The 22240-nt window shown below is 36.4% G+C and overlaps 1 protein-coding gene across 1 annotated transcript; it reads left to right on the forward strand.

Annotated features, from left to right (window-relative positions):
- Positions 1-9014: 9014 nt before the first annotated feature.
- On the forward strand, positions 9015-11048 carry LOC110796057 (uncharacterized). The gene has a single exon (XM_022001088.1). The coding sequence runs from the start codon at positions 9015-9017 to the stop codon at positions 11046-11048; it is 2034 nt and encodes a 677-aa protein (XP_021856780.1).
- The last annotated feature ends 11192 nt before the right edge of the window (positions 11049-22240 follow it).

Below are 22240 nucleotides of genomic sequence, written 5' to 3' on the forward strand. Positions count from 1 at the left end.
TGAAAATTGAATTAAAATACCCATTTAAGTACTTACATATTATGAAACTAAATCGTTGGTGCCTACTGTCTAGTGATAGTAATCTTCTTGAATTTTTTCCATTGCTTTGTTTTCTCGGCTACAAGAGAGATCATAATGGTCTTGTCCTACATGAAATGTTATATGTTACGTACATATGTAAAATTAATCACAACTTTAAATAATTTTAAAAAGAAAATTCATCATCTTATAAGGTTGTTGTTACTTAATTTCACATTGTTCGTGTATATCTTGCACTCAAAGAGAAGCATAATCCTTCTATCGATATCTTTGTTATTTTCTACTTTTAAAGTGTAATATGTAGTATTATCAATCAAAGAGATAATAAAAATATTAACCAGGGAACTACATTGTTAAAGCTATACTTCCTCGCTACATCTCCATTTGTTTGCCTTGTAGAGAAAATAGGATAAGACTTGAGCCAAAATTTTACAAGGAGATGGGATATATTATTTTTTAAACTTGCCTTGTAGAGAAAATAGGATAAGACTTGAGCCAAAATTTTACAAGGAGATGGGATATATTATCTTTTAAACTTTCACTTTCAGGAGTGTATGCAAGTATGATAAATGATGGGAACACTACATCAGAAAATGAAACAATTTTTAAGAAAGAGACCATAATAAAATACGCGCCAAACAAATAACACAGAGAAAATAACTAAAATCAATTTAAAGAACTTAACACAAAGTATTCAATGCAGATGAAGTATAGAATATACTTCCGATCAGGTCGTAGCTTTTAATATTCTATAAAGAGTGCGTGCTCTTCAAAGTCATAGAAATTAAGCAGAGCAAATTATCAATAGTCATAAAACTTGTATTATGTAATACTTGTATTTTCAAAAAGTGATGATATCAACGAATGTAAGTGACCAAAAAAAATGCAAATTAATGGGAATAGGAATGTTTTGAAACCGTTAATTAAAAAAAATATAATAGACACAATCTCATGGGGACGTAAATAACTAATTGAGTTGCATCTTCTTTATCAATTTGAATCAACCAATGTGATAACTACTTTTTCATCATAGATTCATACCCTTTTCTTGTAAGGACTTGTGGCGCAATATAGCCCGTTGTTCTCGGAGATTTCGGTTGAGAATGAAGCATTGCTGATCATTTAATGGTTCAGAAACTTATTTGATTATCAGCAAAACACCAAGAAAAAAAGTGGTTCTCTGTATGAATTTCAGCCATAATTACATAGGAAAAATGTCTTATGTGGGATTAAGGTCTAGCATGACAAAAACCATACGTTATATAAACATGTAGCCATGTAGGAAACATGTCTGCCGTCTACAGTCTACAAATGTCCAATACTTTTCATCATAGAACACGTGTCAAACAAACCAAAAAACAGATGGCTAATACTACAAAATGAAAAGAGAAAGAAAAAAAAAGCAATTGTTAATGAATAAAGCATGGAAATTCAGTAATAAACAAAAAATTTGAGGGGTATAGTGGGAAGTGAAAATGACGCAAAACATAAACAATGATTCGGCTTTTTTTAGTTAAAGAAGGATTTTGAATTCTAATGAGCCCAGAGTAGTGAATTACTGATCGATCGAGCCTAGGATATACTACGTAGTAGTGTTGTGCAGGCGTCCATGCTTGCTTAATATCAAGGGTATAGATGTCAACTCCGACATGATTCACTATTCTGTTTATCAGTCTCTTTATTGGGTATACCATTGAAATGGTATACTAATATTCTGCATTTTTATTTAGTACCAAACCACATAGTTTGGTACAAGAAAAGTAGTGGTATTTTCTCATGCGATACCAAACAAAATAGTTTGGTAACGTGGTTTCATCTTTATTTGATTCCAAACAACATAATTTGGGACTCACAAGTTAAAGTTAAATGTTATTTTTCATAGACCAGACTCAATTTATTACTTGAACTTACTATTTAGCCCTTAATATACCGACTGAAGTTACTTTTTTACCCTTAGTATACCATTTTAATGGTATACCTAGTATAGATTCAGAAAACCTCGTCTCTTTTAGGAGGCGTTTAGTTGGGGTCTTATCAAAGGGAAAGGGAAATGATTCCCTTTGTTGTTGTTTGTCAAGCATCTTTTGTCATTCCCTTTACCTGTTTTTCTGATTAATTTTTTTCTTCTACTTTGAAACCCTACCCCCCAAGGTATTTCGATTCCCTTTCCTCCCACACCACTCAAAATCGTTGACCACAATTGACCAACATTATAGCATCACCACCACCACCACCATCTGAACCACCTTCACCGTCGACCCACTCCACCTTACCCCACCCACCTTTTCCCTCGCCGCGCCACCGCTTCTACCTCCACCTTGCACCCACCTGATACCACCCCTCACCACCATGCAACCACCCCTGTCACACTAGACGTCACCTAAAACTCTACTCCAACCACCAACCGCCATAAATCGTCCACCAAAACAACCCTACCTACCGTCCAAAATACCCCATCGACCATGAAATATTACCTTGTTATCTTAGACCAAATATTAAAACGTTAATTTTTCCCATGAAAATGTGAGAAAATAATAGGAGTAGAGAGAAATGAAGGGGAAGGCGACAGCGTGAGGGTGAAGAAGGGGAAGGCCGCGGTTCGTCTTCTTCACCGAGCAAGAATTGCGCGAGGGTGAAGAAAGGGAAGGCGACGCGAGGTTGAAGAAGGGGAAGATGGCGCCACGAGGGTGAAGATGGGGAAGGAGGCGGCGCCGCGAGGGTGTAGATGGGGAAGACGGCGGCGCTGCGAGGGTCTAGATGGGGATGGCGGTGGCGCTGCGAGAGAAGAATGTCGTGGCTCTCATGTGGAGGAACATGAAGGAAACATGTGTAATAAGGAGTATTGACAAATGATAACCCAAACAACTTTTTAAATCAAATGCATGGATTTATTTCCATTCTCTTTCTTTTCCTTTCTTGATTTCATTCCTTTACCCCGTGTGAACCAAACATCCCCTTAGCCCCTTCACTGGCCACCTCAGTAATTGTCGCTTCTCTAGAATCGTCTCTAACATATATAATAAATTAAAGGCCCTATGCTCAATTTAAAAACGAGGACCCAACAAGTTAAAGTTCAAGGAACTAAAGAAAAAAAAAAGTATGCATCTAGATTCGATCCCGAGTGTCATACTTCATCAGTCTTATTTACAAGCTAGGAACAATTGGATTTTTCGACACTACTCGATCATACAAGCCAATTTGATTTTCTTTTGTGATTTATACTTAAGGGAAAAAATACATCGTGTGGGATCTTATAGATTCGTCTCAATAAATATATTTTTTTAAATCAACTTTTTATAATTTTTCTTATCTATAATTGCATATACTTCCTCCGTTCCTAAATATCGCACCATGGTTGACTTTTACACCTCTAACACATTACTTTAACTCTTAATATCTCAAATTATGTGTAAGTAAAATTATAAAAAAAATTAATATTTAGAAAATATATATCGATACGAACCTAACATGACCTCACATGACTACATTATTCTTACGTATGAATCACCAAATATGGCCAAAGTCGTAGTTTAAAGAGTGTAAAAAAAATGGTACGATATTTACGGGACGGAGGAAGTATTAATTTTTAAAATCGTGCATTGGCAAACGTGCATAAATAATCGTTTCATATTAAAAAAATTATGTTGTAAGTGTAATGCTCAACCATTATAGCAAGCATCAGTAACTATTTTTAATGCATTCGTTGGCACTTTTAACTCCTTAATATTCATGGGCCATGTATGTCCAGCTTGTATTGATGTTTAGCCGGACCTGCGCCTCTCCCCAAATTTTTGGCTGCATACCTATGCATGCAATTCTGCATGCATATGAGCTACAAATATTTCGTTTTAGCAGTTTTGTGTGATTTCTCCTTTCTTTTTTTAGTCCATTATCCCGTGTCCTCTTTTTTTTTTTATTGAATTTTGAATTTTTCTTTTAAAAAAACTTTTTTTATCACACTTGTTTTCCTAAAAAAAATTTGAACATTTGAGTAAGATACAAGAAGCACACATAAAAAACACACAAATGAACATTCATGTTTAAAAAATGAACATTTCATTTATTTACTTCTACTTTCAATTTTCTCTTTCTATATGCTTCTAATTTTTCTGCTTCCCAATATAGAAAACAAGAGTTCCCCACCTCCTTCAATTCCATGTATAAAATCTCTCTAGGAATCTAGAGTATTTTCCCACGAAAAGTGGGTCTAGGTCTTACTGTTCATTGGAGATCAACAAGAACATTCGGCGCCGATTTTATCAGCCAATGAAGTCCATCTATTTTTTTCTAAATCTTGTCAATTTCTCATTGATTAGGAGAACGGTTTAGTGGACACCTGTTGATCATGCATGATTCTTAGTCAGGCAACCAATCATCTTTGGTTTTGGGTGGAATTCCTTAGCTTTTAAGTCCAAAACCGGCCATTTATTTCCTTTCTGTTTTATTCCAAACAAACATTCTCAAATTCTCTTTGTCTTTCCTAGTACACTCAATCACTTTCAATGCAATTTAATAATCAACAACAACAGCAAGGGTGGAGAAACTATAGAATGGGTGTCCTGATTGACCCTCCACCAGCGTATCGTTTGGGACCGGAGATTAACTGGGAAGCTACTGTGATCGGAATGTTCGTCGGACCGAATCCACCTCCACTTGACATAGTCCAATCTCTTGTTGACAACCGCTGGATCAAGCGTGGTCCAATTCGGGTAAGAAAGATCGGACCGTACTTTGTGTTTATTTGTTCTGATATTGGTGATGTTAATGCTTTACTGATCCAACATACTGCAATAAGGGATGGGAGAATTATAACTTTTCGAAAAGGTAATCGTGACCAAGTTCTTGATAACTATAATTTTAATTCGGTGAAACTATGGGTCAGAGTTTTTGGGTTGCCTTTGAGTCACCTGGACAGGGAATGGGGGATTCAAGCGCTTCGCCATATAGGGTTTATAGATGTTGTTGATGATGGGGAGGGGATGGAACTCAGAGAACCAGATGTTCGAGCATATGTGCTGCTGGATTTATCTCAACCTTTGATACCAGGTTGCTATCTTCCTACAGCTCCCGGGGAGGCGGTTTGGGTCTATTTTAGGTATGAAGGGATTTTTAAGTTATGTAAGAAGTGTGGGGGGGGTGGGTCATTATACCTGTAACTGTCCTTTAGCAGATTATGATGCTAGTAGGAGAATTGGAACCTCACTGGAACGTTTTGAAGCTAGTGACTTAAGGGTTCTGCGCGGACCTTCGAACTACCCATATTACTCCAACATCATTGAAGGCCTTCCAGATCGTTTCTGCTACAGGAATACAAGGGTGAACTTACTGAATTTCTGGGGTCATGAGGGGGATCAGCACTGGAATGATGGCTTCGATGGGGGAGACCAAGGAGATGATAACCATAATGCAAATAATGGGATTCCTCAAAACAATTATCATGGTGGCTATGGATATTCAGATGATGATGATGATGGGAACGAAAACGGGGGTTCTGATGGGGGAGGTGCTGACGATGGCCAGAACATGGACACAGGGGGTCAGGAGAATGGTGGAACGGACTCAAACTCTAGTGATACATATCACCCAGCGTCGGACTTTCTTTCGGGGGAACCTGATTTTAATGAAGACATGTCGGAAGGAACAGGGGAGGGAAGCCACAACACTAACAACAACATGAATACTGATGATATTTATTCACCTTCTGATGAACCAATAACGGCTTACAGTCCACCGGAGACGGCAACATTATTACCAGGGGTCAGACTTGGACTTATTGGTGACCCCTATGCTCAATATCTTCCCCGGAATGTGATCGACAGGAATGAGGGGGGGACTTTTAGAATGAGTGTGGACGAACCGGATCCACCATATTCGACTCTTCAACATGGTTTAAGCTTCTGCCCAGAAAAGAGGGGATCGGTTTTTGAGGTAGGGGAAACTTCAGCAAACCCTAACCCTAACCCTAATCCTCCTAGGGTTTCTCAAACTCCTGCTATCATGAATATGGCTATGGTGCCGTTATCTCATCCACAACACGAACAGAGTCTGGTATTACCTCGATCTTTAGGCTGGGTTGAAGGTCGTCCACAGGTGTTACATGAGGGGATCTTCACCACCATTGCGATACAACCACCGTTGCTGATGGGGCCCACATCGATAACAGGTGAGCAGAATAATGGGTCTGTGGTGGGTAGTTTTTTGGGTGTTCTGCACCGGAGGTTGATCGTTCCTCGAGTTCCGACCCCGTTGACGATACCACCACCTTCACCACTCATAATCTCTTTCTCGCCGGATTCTACATCGAGCAACATCTCCATGCTCTCTGGAGAAAGATCACCAGGCCCATCAATCTTCGACTCGTCATCGGAGTTTGTCGAGAAGATTTCTTCGGAAGGGGAGTCTTCTTTCGCGCGGGAAAAAATCAAGAGACCAAGGCCGCCAGGGATGGGCTCAGATCGTGCAGCTTCAGCAGATTCGACGCCATGTATCAGGTTCAAGGACACTGATTGGAAGCAGAAAAGACGCAGGCTTGTGTTTAAAAATGTGGAGGCTAAGGGAGGTTACAATTTGTGGGTGAAGATGACCTGTGGTTGGAAGCTGCGATCGAAGTGTATTACTGATATCACTATGGCAAAGGATTTGGGGGTTGAACCAGGGGACGAGATCAACTCAGCGCTGAAGAACTCTATGGATTCAGGGAGCGTTAATGGAAGAGGGGGGAAGCGTGCTCTTATACTCGTTATACCAGGAAATTGTAAACGCCCAAAGTCTATCACCTCAGATGATAGTTGTTCGGATGATGATGCTCCAGGAAAGGACATGGATGCTAGGTTCAATGCAACCAGTGAGTTTGCAAACGTTCAGGCGAGGGATGGGCCCTCTAGGGCCCAATGAAAATCATTTCATGGAACTGCAGGGGATTCAATAACCCAGAATCGCCAAAGCTGCCGTATGTGTTTTGGTTGCTTTCAGTTTATCGCCCTTCGTTTTTGTTTTTGATAGAGACTAAGTGCTCAGTTGATAAGATAGTTCAGTTGTTTAAATGCACCCAACCTTCTTTCTTTTGTGGGATAGACTCAGTAGGAGCTAGTGGGGGCTTAGTGGTGCTAGGTTGGGGTTCTCTTTTGGTAGATTGTATGTATAAGTCGAAAAATGTAATCCTCTGTGATGTACACCAACATAATGATGCTAATATATCTCTAATATTTTGCTACGGGGCACCTAAAGTAGAGAATAGGAAAGAAGTTTGGGATGAGTTGGTTATGCTTGCTAGAACTAATCCTAATTCCTTGCTCTTAGGTGATATAAACCAAGTTGAGCATTCCTCTGATAAATTGGGTGGGTCTCAAATTATAAGGGGTTGGGATGATTTCAATGACTGGCGTGTTAACAAAAAATTTTTAGAAGTTCCCTTCTCTGGTCCGACGTATACCTGGTCTAATAAAAGGGACGAAAATGGGATACTCCTCGAACGTTTAGATAGAGGCTATATATCCAATTCTTGGTTTATTAGGTTTCCGGATAGTAGAATTATTAATCAACCTATCGTCGCCTCAGACCATGCGGCTATTGTTTTTGATAATTCAGATTGTTCTAGACGTAATTTCAGGCCCTATCAAATAGAGAACTGGTGTTTACAGTTCGATGAGGTTCGTAGGCTGATAAGGGATGAGTGGTTGGTAGCTAAATTAGGGTCCCCAATGTTTGTTATGTCTAGAAAGCTGGTTAGTTTGCGTCCTAAAATTTGCAAATGGTGCTTAGATAATAAGTTATTCTGGGGGATTAATTGGCGCGAGGTGTCGGATTCTTTAGCTTCTCAGGGTTCAAAGGTTAACAATATGATTCTTGGAGCTGGGTATGTTACAAGGATTAATGAGTCATTTGCGCAAGCCTCGATAAAAAATGCGTTCTGGAGGCAACGCATGAAAGAGAATTGGATTGCTAAAGGGGATTTACCGACACCCCTTCTCTTTTCTAAAGTTAAACAGCGACAGAAGAAGAATGAGGTTTTAACAATCAAAGATAGTGAGGGTAACTGGAGACATGGTCAACAGCAGGTGCAAGAGGTTATTCTACACAATCTAAAGAATACCTTTCGCACAGACTTACAGGGCTTACAACACATCACTAACACAGATTTGGTGCTTCGGGAGATGGATCTTCCGCAATTATCAGAGGAGAAGAAAGCAATGCTTGGAAGGGCCTTCTTGGACAATGAAATTAGAGCTGCTATGTTCTCTATTGGTAACTCTAAGTCACCGGGCCCGGACGGGTTTTCAGCTGCATTTTTCAAAGAGAATTGGGAGGTGGTGGGTCAAAGTGTTTGCGTTTCGGTGAGGAATTTCTTAGAAACGGGGTTCCTTTTAAAAGAATGGAACCACTCTCTAGTGGTTATGATTCCGAAGCGGGAGATTCCAGAGGAGGTAGGTCACTTGAGGCCGATAAGTCTCTGTAATACGATATACAAGTGTGCGTCGAAATGTTTGGCCAAGCGGGTTAAAGCAACTCTTCACGATCTTATCTCTCCGTCTCAGCATGCCTTTATTACTGGAAGGTACATGACAGACAATATCTTGCTAAGTCATGAATTGGTGGATAAAGTGAATAATAGGAGGAGGGGGACGCCACTAGCAGTTCTCAAAATTGACATGAGTAAGGCCTACGATAGGGTTCACTGGGATTTCCTTTTACGGACGCTAAGAGCTTATGGGTTCCCCTCTCACTGGGTTCAACTCATTAGCCAGTGTATTTCTACTGTCTCGTACAAGATCCTGGTCAACGGCCAGACGACAGATCAATTTAAGCCTTCATGCGGGATTAGGCAAGGCGACCCTTTATCTCCATATTTATTTCTGTTCTGTATGGATATTTTATCTCGTATGTTGCAGCTGGCGTCAGATATAGGGTAGTTTAAGGGGATCAAGGTAAACCGGGGTTGCCCGGAAATATCGCATCTATTTTTCGCTGATGATGCGATGCTCTTTTTCAACGCCAATAGGATAAGCTGCAAAAACATAACGGATGTTATTGCTAGGTTCTGCCATATCTCAGGTCAGCAATTGAATGTGGGAAAATCGCATCTCAAGGTCAGCTCCAATACTTCGATGCAAGAGAAGCAGGAGTTCGTTACAATATTAAGGATGCCTATGGTTACTACTCTGGATCACCATCTTGGCTCTCCAATCGATTTGCAGGGGACAAAGTATTCGAATTTTGTGTTTTTGATCGACCAGATATCGAAGAAGATTAACGACTGGAACGCGATTCCCTTGTCTCAAACTCAAAAGGTTATTCTTATTAACTCGGTTTTAATTTCTATGGCGTCCCATGTGATGAGTTGTTTTCATCTACCATCGGCAATCTCTTCGAAAATTGACTCGATGATAGCTCAGTTCTTCTGGGATAACAAAGATAGGAAGGGCATACACTGGGTCGGTCGGTCGATAATTCACCTTCCTAAAGGGATGGGGGGCCTAGGGATTAGGTCAATGGGGGTGGTGAATAAAGCTTTGCTCATGAAAAGTGTCTGGCGCATTCACAATAACCCTCAGTCCTTACTGGCTAGGGTCTATACCAAGAGATTTTCCTCCCCTCTCCTAACGGGGAAGCCAACCAGAATCATCAATGGCGCTTTTTCATGGGGGATGAGAGGGTTAGCTAGGGCGGGGAATATTCTTCTCAAAGGCTGTAATTGGAAAGTCGGGGATGGCAACTCTATCCTGGCTAGCAAGGACCGTTGGGTTAATGGGACAATACCGGAATTCAAGTCTACTATCACCATGGGCGAGGCAAGGGCTTGGAGAGTGAGTCACTTTATCATGCCGACGGGGAAAGACTGGGATCATGGGAAAGTCAACAGGTGTTTTGAATTCGACGACGCTAAACAAATTGTTGGGATGGAGCTGCCGTATAACCAGGCCAAAGATTATCTATACTGGAAGTATCATAAGGGAGGCAAGTTTACGGTTAAGACGGCGTATGCGATGATTCTCGGAGAAGATTCGAATCACTCTAATGGTTTCGACGGTGAAAGTCCCTTCTCTTTGTTATGGTCTCTTCGTATGGCTCCGAAGTGGAAACTTTTTATTTGGAAAATTCTTAGGAATGGCCTTGCGACAAAGTGTAATATTAATCAGAGGGGTTTAAACATCCCTTCTGCTTGTGACTTATGCTTAAACGAGGATGAGGATTACCAATACTTATTTCGCTTTTTCGAAATAGCAAAACAAACTTGGAGGAGTGGGTCCTTAGGGATTCACTCAGAATTGCGCAGTGACATTCCTTTTGTGGAATGGATGCTCTCCTATATCCGGCCTTTTCAATGCCAGGATGGTCACTTGAGTACTAGAACCATATACTTCATTACCACGTTATGGAGCATATGGGTGGCTAGGAATAACAAGGTTTTCAGAGATGAGAATGTGGATCTTTCAATGGTAATGGCTCTAATCACTAAAGGTTTGGAGCAACATGATATTACTACAAGTAATAGTTCCGGAGCTCTGAGGTATTTGCATCCACCGGAACAACATCTTTTTCCTCCCGGCTTCTTCGGGGCGACCCTTTCGGACAACGGGGGGAATCCCACCATTACCACCCTCTTGGTGGACGGAGCTTGGAATAAATCGACAAAATTATCGGGATTGGCATGGGTCAAGGACAATTTCGGGACGGGTGCAGGTTCTCCACAAGGTGGAGCGACTTTCGGTTATGCGGAATCTGCAATTCAGGCTGAAGCTCAGGCATGCCTTGCAGGGTTAAGATGGGCGATTCGCTGCGACATGAAGCATATTTTGATTTTGACTGATTCTTATTGTCTTGTGGACATGCCCCGTGGAGGTGGGTGTGTTGATATGCAGGTCAAATGGACATTGGCTGAAATTGTGGCACGAGCACAGGATTCTGATTACTGCTCCATCAACAAGGTTGATAGGGATAGGATTCAGCCGGCTCATGTTCTGGCCACGGGAGCAGCGCGTTCCCTTATTGCTTTTTCTAATGATGTTTAGTTTGTTTTCTTTTAGCTGCTGTCAAAAAAAAAAAAAAAAAAAATTCTGCTTCCTTCCTTTCGGCTTTCACTTTTTATGTACATCGGTCTCTTTTCTCTTTCTATCTGCGACCTTATTTCCAGATTCTTTTCTTGTTGCTTCTGCCTTCAATTCTTCTTCAATTCTTACAACATCTCTTCATACCATATCTTCCATTTCTAAATCAATTTTTTTTCTTTCGTTGCCGCATTCTTATTAACATTTACCTTCCTGCAAGAAAATCATAATGTTTTTAGTTTAGCATTATTCTGTTTAAGGTGAATATAAGACTTGAGAAACTGAACATCACACAAAAGTGTTTCTTATTTATGAATATATCATAGTTTTATAAGTTGAATTTAGTTGAACATGATTCTTTATAAATTGAACATGAGACTTGAGAAACTGAACATCACACAAAAATGTTCTTATTTGTGAACTATCATCTTCTATAAGTTGAACATGATGAATTATAAACTGAACATGGAAATTTTTAGACAATGCCACTTTTGATCTTTTAGTAAAGAATAATGAACATCTGCTTATAAAATCTGAACATTATTAAAGAATATTGAGCACCTACATAAAAAATGCTTTTGAAAATATCATACTAGTTTTATAGGTTAAATTTAGTTGTACATAATTCTTTATAAGTTGAACATGAGACTTAAGAAACTGAACATCACACAAAAATATGAACATATATTAATTTTATAAGTTAAATTTAGTTGAACATGATTTTGTGTAAATAAAACCTGATTCTTTATGAATTGAACACGACAGTTGAAAAACTGAACATCGCACAAAAGTGTTATTATTTGTGAACATCATCTTTTATAAGTTAAAGATGATAAATTATAAATTGAACACAACAAACTCATATTTAATATTCAGCAATAATTACCACAAGTACAACCACCAATAACAACAATCCTAACAAACTCATACTTAATTCTTTATAAGTTGAACATGAGACTTGAGAAACTGAACATCACACAACAGTATAGAAAATATATTAGTAAGTATTGAACATATCGTTTTATTAGTTGAACATGATTCTTTATAGGTTGAACAAGAGAGTTAAAAAACTGAACATCACTCAAAAGTGTTATTATTTATTTCATCGACAATATTAATTTGAACATGAAAATTTTAAATCAAATAAGATCTTAATTTGAAGAGTTAGCGATTAGCAGCATTCAATCGACAGTGTACAGAAAGCTATCCGCTCATTAAGTGCATTTCCCAGGCTATCAATAGATCAATAATATATCTATATGATTGTCACCACAAGCAAGGAGATGAAAGATACTGGAAACTAACAGGAATAGACCAAACCTAACTAAAATTACCCTCGAAAAATCAAATTAGAATTTATAAAAATAAGAGCTTAATTTAATCTTTAAAGGTTAAAATTGGGAGCAAGAGAATTACGCAAAAAAACAGCGACGATGACGATCGAACAACTATTCGGTATCATATTTTGCGTAAAATTGAACATGATTCTTTATAAGTTGAACACGAGAGTTGAAAAACTGAACATCACACAAAAATGTTATTATTTGTGAACATGACTTTTATAAGTTGAATTTAGTCGAACGTGATTCTTTATAAGTTGAACACGAGAGTTGAGAAACTGAACATAACACAAAAGTATTGAACATATATTAATTTTACAATTTGAATTTATTTGAACATGATTCTTTATAAGTTGAACATAAGTTCTGAGAAATTGAACATCACACAAAAAAGGTTCTTATTCGTGAACATTAACCGGGATATATTATGTTATTGTAACATTTGTTAATATCAAAATTCATAGAGTACATGACAATTACCATTCAACAATTTCTGACAGGCACAAACCATAAAAAAGGACAATCCACATTTTTTCTTCTTCTATTAGCCACATTACAATAGTAATGAAAAGGAAATGAAAACACAAAGGGATGAAATGTACCATGTGTACTTGAGCACGAACCATAAAGCAACTGAACACAAAATTAGATCATTGCATCCTCTGCATCATCTTTTTTGGCTTCTTTACAAAACTAAAATTGTGCTTCCTGAGGTAATTCACGCATCTATGAGATTTATAAATCGCCGACGATGAATCAGCTCCATAAGCTCAAGAACATCTGACCTAAATCAATATCAAATCATATTCGTTAGCTCATCTCCGTCAATCTCGTGTTCCTTGCTCTCTGAAAAGATCGAGAGAGCAACAAATGTTCTAACCGGAACGGAAGAGATCCAAACTCCGACAAATAATTACAAAAACCACTAATTAATTTTAGCAAAAACTCAACAAATTGCAATCGCAGTTTCGGAGAAGGAGAGAGAAAGAGAGATTACAGATGAGGAGGATGAGCTAGCTGCGAGTGCGACCACGGTGAAGGAGGCGAGAAGGATGAGGAGCGAAAAAGGAAAGGACGAAGAAACATAGAAACATAACGCCGACGATGGAGGTAATTGCTGGGAGAAACCACCGAGAAAATCAATGTAGCTGGTGATATTATGATGGAGGTGGTGGTGGCGCCGCCGGTGATTTGCCATATCAGTAAAAAAAATGGAGAGAGAAAATGGAGTTGATGAGAGAGAAGATGGTGAGAGGTTAGAGGAGAGAGAAAATGGGTATATGCTGAATTTATGGGTGATATTATGATGGAGGTGGTATTTAATCCAGAAACAACGTCGTTTTATCTAGTATGCACGCATAGATGCGTAGATAGGTATCTATATATTAATAATTATGCGCCTCTCCACCAATACCATACCTCTATTTATGCATCTTCACAAGGGAGGGCTAGGAATTTGAAAGAAAGATGCGTAAAGTGATCGAAGAGTCCGTCTTACAAGGTTTAGTCACCCTCTATGAATTTTAGGATGTACAATCTATACCTATCTATACCTATACTAAAAGAGAAGTTCCTCTCTCCTCCTATGTCCACATGTCACTACCTCGATTAATCTCACGATTTTTTTCAATTTTTTTATTTTTTTTATTTTAATGTGATTTAATTTAATTAGTTGTGTTTACTTATATGATATATTTCCAGATTCTTCTTAATTTAATTAGCACGTATATTATCTTCTAAAATATTACATAAGGTTTCAAAGTTGACAAATCTAAAAGATTTGATACCGTTTACTCCATAGTATATTAATGTTTGGCAACTTATGGCAAATCTTTGTTCTACTTTCCATTATTTTATCAAACCTTACAAATTTATCATAGTAATTATGAAAAGGTTGACTAAGATTTTATTCTTCATTGGAATCCTAAATCAAGACAAGATCTCAAACAATCTTTTTGAAATTACAGTAGAAGGAATCAAATATTTGATTTACCATATTTTAACAAATTAACAAAATTTGCATCTCACGGTTTTATGACCACGAAAAATATTATACGGAAGAGAGTACATATCATGCAAATCAACTCGATAAAATTACCTGTTCTCTTCCATATATTATATAAACACGGGAACACAATACAAAACATATATCATACAAACGTGCAACTTGCAAGATATCTCTCTGTTTTTCATGGCTCTTCCAATAACAATGCTCAATGATGTCACTCCCGGAAAAGAAAATTGGAAAATAGGAGTGCGAATATTAAGGATGTGGGAGGCACCGGATTATTACAAACCGGAAAAACCTGGATCCCTTGAAACCGTTTTGGTAGACGAAAAGGCATATTAAAATCTTTAAACAATTTTATATTATTGGTTTTTGAATTGGTATATTATCTTCTATAATGAATTTATTTTGATTACAAGGATCGAAGATTCAAGCCAGTATTAGGAGCACACTCATTGACAAATTTTAAAAAGAGTTGAAAGAAGGTGCTACTCGGGTGATTGCTAATTTTGGAGTAGTCGGAAATAAATTTAAACATAGAGCGGCATCCAATACTTACAAAATAAACTTTTTCTACAAAACTACAATCAAAGTAAGTGGTGATGATAAACTCCCCTAACATGGGTTTCAAATTGTACCTTTTGAGAGGATATTGAAGGAGTTGAGTGACATGTTCTTAGTGGGAGTTAAGCTAATACATGGGGTCTAACCTTTTGGAATTTTTACCATTTGGGACCTATACCTTTTTTTTTCACCGTTTAGGACCTCATTCCCTTTTTCCGATCAAGTTTAACTAGAGTACTTTAAAAGGTTAGGTCCTTGGGTTAAAAGATTAAACTAATTCCAAAGTTTGAGGACTAACATTTTCATTTTTTCACCTTTCAGGACCTAAACTTTTTATTTTTCACCTTTTGAGACCTCATCCATGTAATTCCAATGCAATTATTAAACTTCTAATCATTTACATAATAATATGTATAACTTGATTCACAAACTTTGCCCATATAAAAATTGATTTTGGGCATCAAAACATATATCACACAAACGTGCAACTTGCAAGATATCTCTCTGTTTTTCATGGCTCTTCCAATAACAATGCTCATTGATGTCACTCCTGGAAAAGAAAATTGGAAAATAGGAGTTCGAATATTAAGGATGTGGGAGGCACCGGATTATTACAAACCGGAAAAACCTGAATCCCTTGAAACCGTTTTCGTAGACGAAAAGGCATATTAAAACCTTTAAACAATTTTATATTATTGGTTTTTGAATTGGTATATTATCTTCTATAATGAATTTATTTTGATTACAAAGATCGAAGATTCAAGCCAGTATTAGGAGCACGTACACTCATTGACAAATTTTAAAAAGAGTTGAAAGAAGGTGCTACTCGGGTGATTGCTAATTTTGGAGTAGTCGGAAATAAATTTAAACATAGAGCGGCATCCAATACTTACAAAATAAACTTTTTCTACAAAACTACAATCAAAGTAAGTGGTGATGATAAACTCCCCTAACATGGGTTTCAAATTGTACCTTTTGAGAGGATATTGAAGAAGGAGTTGAGTGACATGTTCTTATTGGGAGTTAAGCTAATACATGGGGTCTAACCTTTTGGAATTTTTACTGTTTGGGACCTATACCTTTTTTATCACCGTTTAGGACCTCATTCCCTTTTTCTGATCAAGTTTAACTAGAGTACTTTAAAAGGTTCGGTCCCTGGGTTAAAAGATTAAACTAATTCCAAAGTTTGAGGACTAACATTTTCATTTTTTCACCTTTCAGGACCTAAACTCTTTTTTTTCACCTTTTGAGACCTCATCCATGTAATCCCAATGCAATTATTAAACTTCTAATCATTTACATAATAATATCACTACAAGAAAATGACCATTTAGCGACGGATTTTTGTAACCGTACAAATATCGGTTGCTAAATTACTACTAGTCAAGTGTCAGTCGCCACTTTGGTACGGAAGTATTTTCGGTCCCTATTTAGCTTCGGATTATCATTCAGTCACAACAATCTGTAACAAATTACCTACCAAGCATACGTTGGTCACTAATTATTTACATAAATAATTTTAGTCACTATTTAATTACCAACAAAATTTCAGTCACAAATTTCAGTCACTAAATAGTTACAGAAATACTTTTTAGTCAATATTTTGATATAAAACAATTTCAATCCCCATATAGCGACAAACACGATTTCAGTCGCAATGCGTTAGTCACAAAATAAGGACTAGCTAATTTTCTGTCACTTATTAGTTACAGTTAATGTTCTGTCACAAATTCCAGTCGCAATTTTATTACCAACTAAATTTCAGTCACTAATTAAACACTGGATAACTTACTGTCCCTATTCCACTACGAAGATAATATTGACTATAATTTTTCGATTGAAATAAGACATGAGTGTGCTTGTACGTACGTATAAAATCAATACAAACACGAATTTAACCAAACTATATATTCACGTACGACACGACAAGTTAAATATATATATATATATATATATATATATATATATATATATATATATATATATATATATATATATATATATATATATATATTTATATATATATATATATGCAATCTTGTACTTCCTTTGTTACGTTTCTGAAAGTTTTCCATTTCTTTGGACACGTACACTTGCCAATGCACATTTTGTAGCGTTAACATCTCTAATTACATGTTAGGAAAAAATATACATTTTTGATATTTTTAAAATACTAGCCGAGACGAAATAAACAATACCCACATGATTACAATTTTTCTTACATATCCTATATAATAATAAAAAAAAAAGTCATTGGCTTATGTGAGGCCTCCAAATCTCCAATGAAGCAATTCTATACACTCCCGCCAAAAGTACATAAATCCCTCCGAAACAACCATCACAAAATTTAAAAATTGAAGAAACAAACTCCCATTTAATAATTTCCCAAATAAAACTTAAGTAAAAACAAAAACCACCTAAATTTATGATACACTTTTTTTTCTCTCTCTCTCTCTCTCCTCAATTTGTAAAAGCTTTATTTGCCCTTTTGTACCATGGTTCACGGCAACACAAGAAAAGTGCACATTCGACATTTCCCGAGGGGGCAAGCTGCATGAAGTTTCTAGGGTTTTGATTTCAGAAGGTTCAGAACTATATATGTTATCTATCAATCGAATTGCTTTTTTTTATTTTAGATGAAATTTTGTTGTTTGGGGATTAACCGTCTAAGCCCATGCATGTCGTTGATTGCTACTATATGGGATGGATCGGATTGGGCTACCGATGAGGCCGGTATAATATCAACCACGGATATGATCCGTTTCTGGCCGAATTTACCGGAGTTGTGACTCTTGGGTGTGCATTCGACCCAATACAAATTCCATCAGGTTGCGGTGAAATAACACTTGAAGGATTACGAGACTATGAGGAGTTTAGGAGGCAACAACTGACATACTCCTATTGCAGTGATAAGAAGAGGTATACCACACCTTTGCCTGAGTGTTTGGTTGGTCCAACAGGTGGACTTGCGTATTATTAGGCCAAATAAGTTTCTATATGTTTTTTTAAATATTTTCAATTAAGTTATTCATTTGGAGGATTATAATTCATTCTCCATTCATTTGATTCATTCATGTTATTGAAAAATAGTTGTAAAAGAGGGACGGATCCAGGAATCCAGTAAAGGGGTGTTTTTATAGGTATCCGTGCAATAGCACGGGCACAAACTAGTTGGAAAGAAATTAAAAGAAATTCACGTACCTACTATATCACTTTCATCTTATTTTAATAAATTCAACTCGCTCTCCGACCTATAACTACGTGTCGGTCAAACTGTATCTTTTAATTAAATACAGAGAGAGTAATTTTCAAACATCTATATATACTCACTCTTTTATATATATATCATATTTAACTCCTTAATTAAATTCTTTAAAGTAGTTTTCCTATGAGATCGCTTGTGCATAAGACTACGTACTAATCATATTATCATTAAGAAACATGACTATATATTGATAAAATGTAACCTCCATTCCATAATATAATGATTCTCATGTTTAATTATTATTAATTCATATATGGTCAAATTAAATTTTTATGTTTAATTATTAGTATAAATAATAGAAAATTAATTTGTGGGATCTCATTGGAATTATTTCAATGTAAATTTTCTAAATTTTCAATATTTTTTTTATAATTTTTACTAATGTAAAATTAAAACTATCAATGTTCAAAGTAGTGCATTGGAGACCACATATTATAAAAAAGTGAGGAACATTATGGAATGTAGAGATTATTTGATTAGAAAGTATAACTAGTTGTTTGATTATGATTATTGAACATAACTATTTAATCAGTATGTGTAATTAATTTGAAAATATTACTTGGTAAAAAAAGTTGATTTATATATAAAACCATCAAAATATATAAGTTAATTTCTTTTAAAATTCTTTAATATGTAAGTATTCACAAGTAATTTCTCCATTTGGTAAACTCTTTGTTTAATATCTAAGACCAAGATAATATTTTTTATACTTAAGGAAGATATCTTAAACTAATACTTCCTCTGTTCATAAATATTCGCAACGTTTGATATTTTGACACTATTCGTATATTCCACTTTGACTATTGTATGAAACATAGTCATGCGAGATCTGGTTAGATTCGTCTCAATACATATTTTCAAAAGATCAAATTTTTATAATTTTTGTTTGAAGAAAATTTAAGACATTGACGATCTAAAATGTGCATTGACATGCGTGAAAGTGACAAACATTGCGAGTATTTATGAACGGCGGGAAGTATATCGTTTGCTAAATAACCTAATATACTATTGTTTATCCTATTTTTTTAAGTGAAATGACAATTGATTCATGTGATCAATTTATTTCATTAAAGTAAGAAATGAGGATAAATATCACCTCCTATTTAATCACCTTTTAAGAAGGGGTTTGTTTTCTTTGTTCTACCTACTTAAACTTTGTTCTATTCTTAGTACTCTGTATATATATTTCACCGTGTTACCCCTTTTATCATAATAATTACACATTTCTATCATATATCTTACGTTACCCACTATTGTCCATTATTTTACTACCTCTTTTTATCGATCATATAAACATGAGACTACAATAATTGAGTACCTAAAAAACCCGAAGGAAGTATAAATTTCAAAAGAAAATTATTTTTCGGGTAGAATTTGTGAGTCAAATCAAGACTATAGCTAACACAAAATATTACTATAAAGTACTCCGTATAAAGTAACAAAAACAAATAATTAAATACTAAATTTACAAATCAAACCCCTTAAAAACTGCATACTCCAACATATTCTTACCAAAATGGGAGGTTTTCTAAATCTATACTGGATATACCATTAAATTATTAAAATAATATATTAGCATTAAAATAATATTATCTGTTATAGTTGGGCAAAAACAGTGAAAAAAGAAAAGGAAAAACCAAATTCATGTGAGCGCCAAACAAAGAGTTAGAGAGAGACTGAAATTTTCATTTTGCGCCATCAACCAAAACACCAAAAACATGAGCGCCATAACCAAATCAGTAAATTTGAGTAACCAAATAGTTTCAGCAAAAATCAAAACCATTCATAGGTTTCTCTCTCCTCCTTTGTTTTCTCTCTTCATAACCAGAAGAAACTTCTCCCTTTCTCTTTCAGATTTGAAGTGCGGTTTTCTTAATAAAATTTATTGGATGCAAACACTGTGATTCATATCTTATGATAATGGTCCGGATTTTTATTTTTCGACGTTCTTCCAACCCTAATTTTATCTCCCAGTTTAGCGTTTCGAGTAGCTAGTTGTTAGGCCGGCTGACCAGACCGCAATTAGCTAAAGACCCGGTGGTGGTGGAAGCAATCGAGGCCCTCGATTTCTCGGACCCCGATTCGATTCTTCTTCTTCATCGACTTATGCTGCTTTCTGCCTCTGACAATCTTCGTCCTCATGGCGCCGCCTCGGTCAAGGTCTGTAAACTTTTTGGGTCTAGATCTGTTGATTTTAATTGATTTAGCTGTTTTTATGATCTGTGATTTATTTTTTCTTCACTTTTGTTAAGTGAGTATTGGTTTTTTGGATCTGGGTTTATTGTTATTGATCTGGTTTTGTTTTATTGTGTTTTTTGTTGGTAAAGTTTTGAACTTTTTGTGTTTTGAATGGTGGATTTTTATGGTGAATACTTTTGAATGGTGAATGAAAACCCTAGTGTTTTCTTTCAAGCTAAAAAGGGTCTTAGACATGGGGATCCCTTTTCTGTCTGCTCTTGGAATTGATTTTCTATCCAGATTCAAGATTGAAATGAGTGAGAATCGTGATTTTTTATTTTCATACTATGCGTGAAAAACTGCAGATTACTATTTTCAAGTAGATTACTAATTTATTTGTTTATGAATAATCGGATAATTTTCTGTAGTGGTAATACTGTTTCCGTGAGGAGGTAATTTTCAGCTTCATGAAGTTCTCTAAACTCTAAAGCATAAAAGGGACTTGAATTGGACGGACAAAAGCAGTATTTTATTTACATATGTGGCTTCTATAAACTGTAAGCCTACCATTAGATATGAGAGCCAGATCTTTCTACTCCTAAGGTGCTAAAAGAAGTTCAGAGATTTTGTCGGACTTGTGTCACTATTGATCAGTCCAAGAGAGCTTTGGTGGCTAAGGATCAACATTGTCTTCGTGAGTCTAAAGAAGTCCAGGAGATTGGGATCTGTTAGATCTATCTGTTTGGAATGAAGCAGCTATAGGCCGTGGCAATTAAACAAGATAAGGTTTGGATAGGGTGACGTCATTCTTATAATATCAGGTTTGATGACATTTGGACAATGCCAGTATGGCTGTACCAAATGGTTTGATTTGTTTTCCAAGGTTGTGTTCAGGACGACAAGTTCTCCATCAAGAAGCTATACAAAAGTTGCATGTTCCTGTTACTTTTGTTCCAGACAAAAAATCTTATGTAATAAACTGGCTAGACCAAAAGGAATTTTTGTAAAATCGTTGACTATCTTGCACAACTTTTCTACCAAAGATAAAATGATGTAGTGGAGTATTCAAACTCATGGAGAATATAGAGGATATATTCCTTCGTTGTTGTTTTTCTGGCCTAAGATTTTGCAGGTTCTTAAGCTTGTAAGAGGTTACCTTCCTCATGATCTTGAAGTGCAGCAAGATGCCAAAGCTTATAGGAGAAAAGTAAAAAATAACGAGTGTAGAATGTGTTTGCATAGACTCTATAGTGGCTTGGGGATGTTTTCAGAATTATTATGTTTAGACTCTATAGTGGCTTGTCGTAGCTCTGAATTTCCTTTAATATTGTTACATTTCTGTAATTAGCTTCACTCACGAGGTTTCCTTTCTCTCAACCCTTCCTATAACACTAGTAGAAAAAACCCTTATTGCAGCGGGCTTTTAGACCCCTGTTGCAGCGTACATCGTATGCTGCGACTGGGGGGCCTGCAACAAGTCTGAACTTGTTGCAGCGTACAATGTTCGCTGCTAAAAGTGGTTTTTTGCAGCTTACATATGTATGTACGCTGCAACAAGTGCCAAAAAATTGGCAAAAATTTGAACTTGTTGCAGCGTACATATATACATATATATGTTCGCTGCAAAAGACTCAACTTTTTGCAGCGTACATTTATTTGTACGCTGCAACAAGTCTGGAATTTTGTGAAATTTTTTTCCCTTGTTGCAGCGTACAATATATATGTACGCTGCAACAAAGCACTTTTGGCGGGAAAATTCTAATTTTGTTTAGGGATACCTAGAGTGCCTTGCACCAAATAT

Source organism: Spinacia oleracea, chromosome 6 (genome assembly GCF_020520425.1).
Source record: "Spinacia oleracea cultivar Varoflay chromosome 6, BTI_SOV_V1, whole genome shotgun sequence".
Classification (NCBI taxonomy): Eukaryota; Viridiplantae; Streptophyta; class Magnoliopsida; order Caryophyllales; family Amaranthaceae; genus Spinacia; species Spinacia oleracea.